Here is a 10,434-nt window from a genome sequence, read left to right as displayed (position 1 = left end):
ACCTGGCGGGGGGCTGGGGCCGGAGTGGGGGCCCGGGCGGAGAGCCCCACCCAGCACCCGCTGCTGCGCGTAGGGAGCATCAGCCTGTTCCGCCCGCCCCCCAGGAGGACCCTGCAGGAGCACAGGCTGGACAGCAACCTGATGATCCGCCTGCCCGACCGGCCCCTCAAGCCGGGGGAAGTGCTCAGCATCCTCCTCTACCTGGCCCCCAACTCCTCCTCCCCCTCCCGCCCCAGCGTGGAGCATTTCACACTCAGGTAGGCGCTCATGGGTCAGGGTTGGCTTCCCTCTGTAGGGCCTCACCCAGCCTGCCTGTCCAGCCTCCTAATCCCAGCTCTTCCACTTATCACTCGATGGACCTCAGGAAGACATGGCACTTCTTTGAGCCTCAGTGGTCTCATCTGTCTAGTGGGGACAGAAATCCCCGCCCTGCCTCCGTAGCTCTCAGAAATGACATCCCGGTAAAGGAGAAATGTCCGTTTTCCCCAGCACGGATGTCCAAAAGGAGAGAACTGGGGCTGGAAGGGCCCTTAGACGTTAGCTGCTGCAAAAGTCCCATTTCACAGATGAGGAGACTGAGGCCAAAGCGGAGAAATGGAGACCAGAGAGCAGCTCCTTGCTGGGAGCCAATGAGCAGGAGTGTGTGTGTGTGTGTTGGGACATTTGTCCAGTCCTAGAGTCGGGAGGAAGCTTCAGGAGATCCAGCTCTTTCTGTAGCCGGAGGAGGATTCGGGTCACCATTCAGAAATGCCTTAAACAGAATCACATCCCCACAAACATGAAGATGGCTCACAGTAGGCATCCACGGTTTGAGCCACGTTGGAGGATTCATAGGAAAGGCCCCACCAAAACGCCCCCTGCTACCCCAAGCAAGAGGACCCGAAACATGACCATTAGCTTCCGACTTCTTTAAGTCTTGCCCCCTCTCCTGAGTGAACTTAAAACTCAAATATTTCGGGAAAGGATCATATCTGACTCAGCGATTGATACCTGAATGTGAATAGGAGTTAAGTCAGTCACCAGAGATCTTGGGCTGCATTAATAGGAATAGCGCATATAGAATTAGGGAGGTGATGACCATTCTACTTCAGTCGGCATTCATTAGAGCACAGCTGAAGTAGGTAGTATAGGACCCTACACCATATATGTTCAGTGTCTCGAGGGGGGGTGGCTGAGATACAAGTGACTTGAAACTGGGAAAAGCAGCGATTAGAGGAACTAGAGATGTCAGGCCCAGAGAAAAGAGAGCTCAGAAACCTGCTCACCTTCCCAGCTTTCGAAGAGCGGCTACAACCAAGAGCAGAGTTGTTCTCTCTTGCCCCGGCAGAACCCATAGTTGTCATATTTCCGCTAAACATAGAGAAGGGGTTCTAGTCCTTAGGGGCTCCCTGAAAATGGAATGGGGTGTGTGCGAGGCCCTTGTCGCTAAGGCGTGTAAGGAGCGATAGGGCAAGGCTTAGCAGAGATAGGGCGGAGCTGACTGCAGCTTCCTCTGAGGGTCAGGGGTTGTAGCTACGTGATACCATACTCCCCAGATTAGTCTCAGCCTTGTGTCTGGGGCCCAGGGTGACTGACTCACCTGCTCCCCCTGCGACCAGCCCCAGCCTAGGGGCTGTTACCAGGCGGGCAGTCGTTGGGCCCCAGGCTGACTCTCTCCTCCTCCTTCCTCCCTCTTTGTCCCAGGGTGAAGGCCAAGAAGGGCGTGACCCTTTTAGGCACCAAGTCACGGAGTGGCCAGTGGCACGTGACCTCGGAGCTGCTGACTGGGGCAAAGCACTCAACGGCCACCGTGGATGTGGCCTGGGCCCTGGGCTCACCCCTGCCCCCGTGGTGAGTCGAGGTGGCACCTCTGCCCACCTTTCTGCAGGACAGGCCCCTGGGGGGTGGGGGAGTCCTTGGTGGAGGAGGCCAGGCTTGTGGAAGGGCTGGGCTTAGTCTGTGGGGGCTCTGAGTCCAGGCGGGGCACCTCGGGTGGCTGGAGGAGGTTCGGAGGGCCCCAGGGCCAGGCTGCCTAGAGGGGCTGGGGTTCCAGAGCTCTAGATCCGCTCCCAGCCCTTCCTCTCCGGCTCTCCTTCCTTCCTGCCCTGACAGGGAGGGCCAGGGGCCCCTGGAGATCCTGCAGCTGGACTTTGAGATGGAGAACTTCACCAGCCAGTCGGTCAAGCGGAGGATCATGTGGCACATCGACTACCGCGGCCATGGTGCTCTGCCCGACCTGGAACGGGCGGTCACCGAGCTGACGGTCATCCAGCGGGATGTGCAAGCCATCCTGCCCCTGGCCATGGTGAGCAGGGCAGGGGGCCGGGCCGGTGGATGCGTGTGTCCATCCTGGATGCATGTGTGATGGGAATGTGCACGGCTCAGTGTGCGTATAGGTCAGTGCACATGTGCCCGTGAGCCAGTGTCTGCGTGCATGATTGTCTCCTGGACCATGTAAACGTGTGTCTGTGTGTGTGTATATGTGTGTGTGTGTGTGTGTGTGTGTGTGTGTGTGTGTACACACGCACTCACAGGAGGCAGGCAGCACTCCACCTGGTGCTGGAGTAGGACAGCAGATGCTGAGGGGGACTGAGGGGGGAGAAGTCACCCATGGAGGGACCACTCGGGGGATGTTTCCTGGAGGAGGTGGCCATGCAGTTGAACCTTGAAGGACATGTGGGGAAGGGCTCACACAATCAGAGAAGGTGAGGAGGGTGCTTTAGTCAGGGGACCATGCAGGCAGGTGCAGTGATGGGAATGTGAGTGGTTGGTCCAAGGGAGCAATGGGCTTAGGAAGAGGGCACTGGGGTGATAAGGCTGGGATGATGGGCTGGGGCCAGCCTAGGAGCACCTTGAATGGCCAGGCAAATGTGCTGGACTTTCCTCAGCGAGTCCTGGGGAGCATGGAAGGCCTGGAGAGAAGATGGGAGGGCACTGGGAATGGTTGTTTTTTGGCAGCAGGGGGAGGTAGACCATGGGAGCTACTGCAGAAGACCAAGCGAGCTGAGCATCTGAGAAGGTGCGAGGCTGGGTGGACGCACCTCCCTGCACATGTGCGCAGGTGTCCCCATGGAAGGGTGCACACCTGACAAGTGGGGGCAGTCGGGAGCCGGGACCTTGGCTGGCGTGTCCTGGTAGAGGAGGGATCTGCAAGCACCTGGCTCAGATCCCACCCCCCTTTCCTCCCCACAGGACACCGAGATCATCAACACGGCCATCCTGACTGGTCGGACGGTGGCCATCCCTGTCAAGGTCATTGCCATCGAAGTGACCGGCCTCGTCCTAGATGTCTCTGCCCTGGTGGAATGTGAGTCTGACAATGAGGACATCATCAAGGTGAGCTTCCTGGCAGCGGGGCCCCTGGGAAGAAGGCCTTAGACCTTCGAGGGGAGGGGAGCCCCAAGCCAGAGGGGCGTTCACATCCCGTGTAGGTTCCCTCGGCAGGCAAGAAGACTTGGGATTGGGAGCAGGAGTGGGAAAGAGCTGTGGGCATCCCTCGTTCAGCCTGAGTGAGGTGAGGGAAAGGCCTGGGCACTGCCTGCCAGCCCCGGAGGGCTGCCTGTAGGAATGGGGAAGAGACTGCCTGCAGACCACGGGGCGAAGGCAACATTGACAACTTGAAGTCAATCCAATCTGGAAAGAGGTTCTGGAGCCCCTGGTGTGTGGCAGATACTGGGCAAGGCAACGAGGGGGCAGGGGGTGGGCGCCTGAGAGACATGCTCTGAACCTGGATGCTGGCTCCAAGTGGAGGAGACACAGCACAGGGAGGAAGCTTCCAGAAGCATGTGAGTTAGGCCAGGAGTGAGGGTTGTACAAGGAAGGACCCAACCCCTCTGGGCACACACCCCAACCTCCTCCAACTCCCAAAGGCCCCTCCCTGAGCTCCTCCCCAGAGACCCCCACCCTGGGCCCTGGGTCCTCCATGGCCTAGCAAAAAGGGTATTGATCTGACTCAAATGGCCCAGTTGCCACCTCCCCAGGAGGGCCTCCAGATTTGCCCGTGGCCTTGGATAGTGGTCAGAGGCAGTAGAGCGGGCAGTAATGCAGGAGGGTGTCCAGCCAGCAGTTCGACTCCGGAACCTGTTCCCTGTTCTTGTCAATCTTCCAGCTTGAAGGAGAGCGGGAGGAGAGGCATGTGGGTGGCTCCCTCTGGCTCCTTGGGGCGAACCTGGAGTGCACGCTCTCTCTCCAAACCCTGCCCTGGGTCCCTCCAGGTCTGGGAGCCTGGAGCTCACCTTGGCTATCCCCCATCCAAGAAGAAGTCCTTCCAAGTGCGCTAGAGCAGATGGCGTGGTCCCCCACCCCCCTCACCTCCTGGGAGTAGAAGCCTTGGCCAGGCCCACGGGCCCTCCACGGCTGGCGGCTGGCGCAGGAAGAATGGGCCTGCTCCCAAGAGCCCGGCACCTTTCCCTGCTGCCCAGACACCCCCACCCCAGCCCCAGAGGGACCAGAACAAAGTCGTGATGGCTGAGGTACCAAAGGGAATTAGCAAAGATTCTAAATGGAACTTGTTTCCGTTCTCAATGAAATACACTCCGGTTGGAGTTTGCCAACATTCTAAGTGGAATTTGCCAGCCTTCAGATGGGATGCTCCGCCTCCCGAAGTGGGAAATGAGCATCGCTGGCAGGGCTGCGGTCCCTCTCCCCCCTCCTGCCCCTCTGAGACGGTTAAGAGAGCGAGCAGGAATTTGGGACGCCCCCGGGCTCATCTCCACAAATGAGTTGTGATCAGCCCACAGGCTGCATCCAAACGTGAGGATGTGCACCCACGGGCATGCGCCAGCTGGAGCACCTAAATACACTGCACACAGTGTTCAGTCCAGGTGTGTGTGTGGGCACGTGTAACACGTACACCCATCTGCATCTGAAGGCCCGGCGGCGACACCTTTGTGAGTGGGCACAGGTCTCCGCCCCCCAGAGGTGCTCAGCAGGCCTATGCCCATCCGGGGAAGCTCTAAGATGCAAGTTGGTATCCAGAGGGGCATGCACTTGCAAAAGCTGCGGCCCGTGGTGGCAGTCATCCGCTGGTCTGGGCTTGAGGTCCTCCGGTCCTGATTTCCCCTCTCTCCTTCCCTCACTCCCTCCCCAGGCTGGAGCAGCCCCCTCGCCTGAAATTAACCAGAGCCCGTTTCCTGGGGCTGCTGCTCCAGAGGGGCCCAGGAGGAGCCAAGTCCTGCCCTTCACCCCCCACCCCCCACCCCCCACCCCCCACCCCCCACCCCGCCTTGACCCCCTCCTGCCTCAGTGCAGCACCTGGGTCCTGCTCAGGACAGGCTGCGCTTCGGTGCAGTGAAGGGCTCTTCCTGCCGGCACCTGCCCAGGTAGTCATGGGGGGAGGAGATCCAGTCCCAAGGACGCTCAGCCTGAAGCCTCTTCCGGGGTGTGATCTGGTGCCCCAGAAGCTGCCCTTGTGGAGGCATTTGCATCCACCTCCCACAGTAGCCCCTGAGAGATGATCTCTGGAAACACAGGATGGAGGCGGGGACACAGAAGCCGACACCTCCCCGAGGAATTAAATGAGGAGGTGCCTTCTCCCCCCTGCCCTGCTCCCCTTCAGCCTCACGTGACTGGTACTTTCTCTCTCCAACAGCCTCTGGCCCTGCTTGTCAGACTGCAGTTCCTTGCACTGTCCCGCAGGATGACCTGTAGGGCAAGACATGCCAACCAACCTCCCTCCCCTCCCCAGGTATCCAGCAGCTGTGACTACGTGTTTGTTAGCGGAAAGGAGTCTCGCGGGTCCATGAATGCCAGGGTCACCTTCCGCTACGACGTCCTCAGTGCCCCCCTGGAAATGACAGTCTGGGTCCCCAAGCTGCCCCTGCACATCGAGCTCTCGGACGCCCGCCTCAGCCAAGTGAAGGGCTGGAGGGTACCCATCCTCCCCGACCGGAGGTACAGCCCCTCCACACACGGCAGATACTCGGGACTCTCGCGGGTGGCACAGCCCTGGCACACGGTCTGGTCTGCATGTGTGCCCAAGGGCCTCGATGTACACAGTCTGCGGGCTGGTTATGCACTCAACAAACTTTTACTGAGCAGCTACTATGTGCCAGGCACTGGCAGGTGCTTGAGATGCGAGATGAATGTGGCCAGTGCCTTACTCAACCAAGTTCTGGGTCCACCCGGGAAGCCATCATGTATATGCCACAGAGCATGGTGAATGCAGGAAGCAGGGAATTGAGTGGCACAAAGGAGAGAACCACCTCTCCCTCTGGGAAAAGTCAAGCCAGGCTTTCTGGAAGAGGTGACTCTTGAGCTAAGTCTAAAAGGATGAGTGGAAAGGAGTTGTCTGGGGAACAGGGTGAGAGACCAGTCCAACAGCAGACAAAATGGAGCAGACACAGTAACACAGGAGCACACACAGCCACACACACGTGCCCCAGCTTGGGCACACGAGGCACATTTGTAAGCACATCAGCTGGGTACACACTAACTCACACTGGGTCCGCTCTCTGGGGGGCAGGCTCACACACCTGAGTACCCAACTGCGGGGCATGGCCATCTGCACTCAGCGCACCCCATTCACCCACCACGGCTGCTACAGAGAAAAGCCAGCAGGGAAGAGGAGGAGGGGCGGGGCTAGGGAGAGGAGCAGGCGGCCGAGTGAGACTTGGGCTCAGTTCAATTCTGCAGGATTTGGAAAGGCAAGGCCGGGTGGACCAGAGCCTCTTGAACTTGAACGAGCACTCGGCTTACCTGCGGATCTTGTCCGTAGCACATGTATTTTGGACCAGCTCCTGGGTGATGCCTTGAGTAGTGAGGACATAGTAAACTCTGAAGCCAGACAACCAGTTGGCTCTTTACCAGCTGGGCAACCGAGGGCTATGCACATAACCTCTCCATGCCTCCATTTCCTCATCTGTAAAATGGGCACATTAACACTTACCTCACAGGACTGTGGTGAGGCTTGGATTTGTTAACAGGTAAAAGCACCCTCTGTATGGATGAATATTCTAGTGCTTGATTCTTCTAAGCACTAGCAAAGCGGTAGCCACACGGTGACTCTCTTGCGTTTTGCATTGTGGGTAATTTTGAGTAGGCGGAGCATTCCCCAGACCATCATGTCCTGGGTCCCTTTTGCTCACCAGCTCTTCCCTCAGTTTTTCTCTCTCCTTTTTGCATTTCACTATGAGCAGCAAGAGAAACCCAAGCCGCCCCTTCAACATTTGGCTTGTGAATCTCGGCTAAACATCCAGGTTGATCACTTTACAAGTTCTGTTTGCCACACAGCGTAGGACGAGCCAGCCCGGCTCCTGGCACTCCGTAAAGGGATCGCCTTTGCTCCAGCGCAGAGCTGAGAGCAGGGCCAGGCTCATGCTCAGCGCTGAAAAGAGGTCGCACTCATTAGGGTTTGATGCCAGCTTTTCGCAGGCGTGGGGGAAGCCAAGTGGAGGCAGAGAGACCAGGGAGGGCCAAGAAGGTGCCTTTTTAGGAGGGAAGAGCCTGGGCCTCCCAGCTCCACACTGGTCAGGAACAGGAGTGAGCCAGGGACAAGGCTCGCTATTTGCACACTGCCATCCACGGGAGCCTGGGAGTGGCTAGCAGGGCCAGGGGAGGGAGGGACTGGTGCAGGTCACTGATCCTGTGCCCCCACCCAGGTCAGCCCGGGAGAGCGAGGACGAGGACGAGGAGGAGGAGGAGCGGCGGCAGAGCAGCAGCCGCGGCTGTACCCTGCAGTACCAGCATGCCACGCTGCAGGTCTTCACCCAGTTCCACACGACCTCGTCCGAGGGCACCGACCAGGTGGTCACCATGCTGGGCCCGGACTGGCTGGTGGAGGTCACCGACCTGGTCAGCGACTTCATGCGGGTGGGTGACCCCCGCGTGGCACGCCTGGTAGACAGCAGCACGCTGGCAGGCCTGGAGCCGGGCGCCACCCCCTTCAAGGTAGGCACAAGGGCAGTGCCAGGAGCCCTGTTTGCCTGTGGGCAGAGGATGCAGACGTTCTTAGGAAAGGAATTCCATGGTCTCGGCCCCCAAAACACACTTTCTTCCCTGCCTGCACCTCTGCCTGATGTTCCACCATCAGAGGCCAAGGTCCTTTGTCTTCACCGTGGTGAAGGGTCTCCCTCCACGCCTGACCAGACCTCTCAACCTCGCATCACCGCGTGGTCCCTGAGAGCAGGTGCGGGCTCAGGCAGCTAGAGGCCCGGAGAGGGAGCTCAGGAGCTAGGAACTCAACTCTGACCTCCTTGACATTTGCCCGAGTGGAAATCCTCCACCTGGGAGATGGTGAACAGTGACCCGTGGGCTGGAATCTGCTCGTACAAACAATTGATCCTACATTTGAAAATTAGAAAGCTTCTCATTGTTTAGAAAACCAGATTTCTGGTTTTACAAAATATAAATCTGGTGACACCCGGCCTGCCTTCCCACCTGGGAGTACGCTGCTAGTCAATACTGGTCCCCCTTCCCATGAGCATGAGTTCTCCCATTGGCCACAGTCCCCACCACTCCCTTTCGTCTCCCTCCCATTGAGGTTGGAATATCAGTTGCTATTTCCTCACTGTATGGGCCTATTGTTTTCCTTTGCATCTGCCCATCTCTCTCATCTGTGCTCCTGCAAGCCCCTCACGCCGCCCCTCCCACCCCCAAGAGACCCCTGGACCCTGGTTCCCAGGTGCAAACCTAAGGCAGAGCCTCCCAGCCTGCTCCGCCCCCTGGACCTCTCTTCCGGTGGCACCGGGACTCCCCCTGATGGGTGACCGTGGGGTCCTGCTTTCCTGGCCTGCGCCCACCCCTGTCCCCCTCTGCCTCAGGTGGTGTCCCCACTGACGGAGTCTGTGCTCGGGGAGACGCTGCTGACCGTGACAGAGGAGAAGGTCAGCATCACACAGCTGCAGGCCCAGGTGGTGGCCAACCTCGCCCTCTCCCTACGGCCAAGCCCCGGGAGCAGCCACACCATCCTGGCCACCGCCGCTGCCCAGCAAACCCTCAGCTTCCTCAAGCAGGTAACTGGGTGCCCCGCCTGCCAGCCTGGGGCTTGGAGTGTAGAAGGAGGGCTTGCGGGCTCTGGCTTGCCCGTGTGCCACGAGCGCCCCAAAATTAGGGCATTAGGCAATGGAAGATCTCTCTACCCTCCATGCCCTGTGTGCCTGCTCCACCCCACCCCACTGTGGTCTGAATGGGGAGTCTGGCCAAGGTCTCGCTTTCTGCACCTGCTACCTGAGGTCTTCCTGCTAAGGGTTCCCCCTCTCAGATTCTCAGAGGGCCCATCACCTCTGCCTGTACCCCAGGAATTACACTTACCTATTTCTGGAGCCCCAGATACAGCCCACCCCACCCCCCGAAATGCCAGGACACTGGCTGCAGGCAAAGGTGGAAAGGTGACAGGCAGAAGCCCAGGGAATGAGAAGGTGGGTGTTGAGCACCAAGCCAGGAGTCAGGAGCCAGAAGCCAGCTGCCTCCGCTCGCTCCCTGACCCCAGGCCAATCCCTTCTCTCTGGGCCCTGCCTTCTCACCTGCAGGGAGGCCAGTGTAACCAACAGGGGAAATGGGTTTGGCGTGTGTCCTCAATCTCCAAGTGTCGGATGAGGGTGATCTCAGGGGCAGGCATGGAGAAGTGGGCTAAGTGCTGCAGCAAAAGGGACTTGAGAGAGACCCAAGGCAGAACTTACCTTTAGTTCATCCAGGGGAGAAAGGTGAGGTGGGCAGAGGAATTCCTCCCAGTCAGTCACTCCTGAACACCTGTCACCTGCCAGGCACATCCGGCCCTGGGAGTCCAACCGGGAGCCAGACACCTGGGTCCCTGCCCTCACAAAGCTCATCCAACAGGGAAGCCAGCCTGGACCAGCTTCTGACGCCTCTCCCCTTCTCCTCCTCCAGGAAGCCCTCCTGAGCCTCTGGCTCTCCTACAGTGACGGCACCACAGCTCCACTCTCCCTCTACAGCCCCCGGGACTATGGGCTGCTGGTGAGCAGCCTGGACGAGCGGGTGGCTACGGTGACCCAGGACCGGGCCTTCCCGCTGGTGGTGGCTGAGGCAGAGGGGGCAGGGCAGCTGCTCCGCGCGGAGCTCACCATCGCTGAGAGCTGCCAGAAGACCAAGCGCAAGAGCGTCCTGGCTATGACCCCCGTGGGCCTGCGGGTGCACTTTGGGCGGGAGGAGGAGGATCCCACCTACGACTACCCAGGCCCCAGCCAACCGGGGCCGGGTGGGGGCGAGGACGAAGCCCGGGGAGCCGGCCCTCCGGGCACAGGGATGGCCCCACCCGAGGCTCCGGGGCCAGTCACCGCCAGCCCAGCGGTGCCACCCACAGAAGATTTCCTGCCGCTGCCCACGGGCCCCCAGCGGGGGCTGACGGACCTGGAGATCGGCATGTACGCGCTGCTGGGCGTCTTCTGCCTCGCCATCCTCGTCTTCCTCATTAACTGCGTGGTCTTCGTGCTGCGCTACCGGCACAAGCGCATCCCGCCCGAGGGCCAGACCAGCACGGACCACTCCCACCACTGGGTG

At 59.7% G+C, this 10,434-nt stretch overlaps 1 protein-coding gene across 1 annotated transcript in view; it reads left to right on the top strand.

The window, feature by feature from the left end:
• TMEM132E (transmembrane protein 132E) overlaps window positions 1–10,434 on the top strand; it is a 13,185-nt gene that overhangs the window by 1,326 nt on the left and 1,425 nt on the right. Inside the window, exons 4-11 of the mRNA XM_015570768.1 lie at window positions 10–257; window positions 1,684–1,830; window positions 2,092–2,284; window positions 3,172–3,315; window positions 5,666–5,871; window positions 7,578–7,866; window positions 8,739–8,930; window positions 9,805–10,431. Coding sequence (XP_015426254.1) covers window positions 10–257; window positions 1,684–1,830; window positions 2,092–2,284; window positions 3,172–3,315; window positions 5,666–5,871; window positions 7,578–7,866; window positions 8,739–8,930; window positions 9,805–10,431 — 2,046 coding nt within the window. The remainder of the gene's footprint in view (window positions 1–9; window positions 258–1,683; window positions 1,831–2,091; window positions 2,285–3,171; window positions 3,316–5,665; window positions 5,872–7,577; window positions 7,867–8,738; window positions 8,931–9,804; window positions 10,432–10,434) is intronic.

Source organism: Myotis davidii, unplaced genomic scaffold (assembly GCF_000327345.1).
Source record: "Myotis davidii unplaced genomic scaffold, ASM32734v1 scaffold327, whole genome shotgun sequence".
In the NCBI taxonomy this organism is placed as follows: Eukaryota; Metazoa; Chordata; class Mammalia; order Chiroptera; family Vespertilionidae; genus Myotis; species Myotis davidii.
Note: the sequence above shows the minus strand (reverse complement) of the source record. Positions and strands in the feature narration are given on the sequence as shown.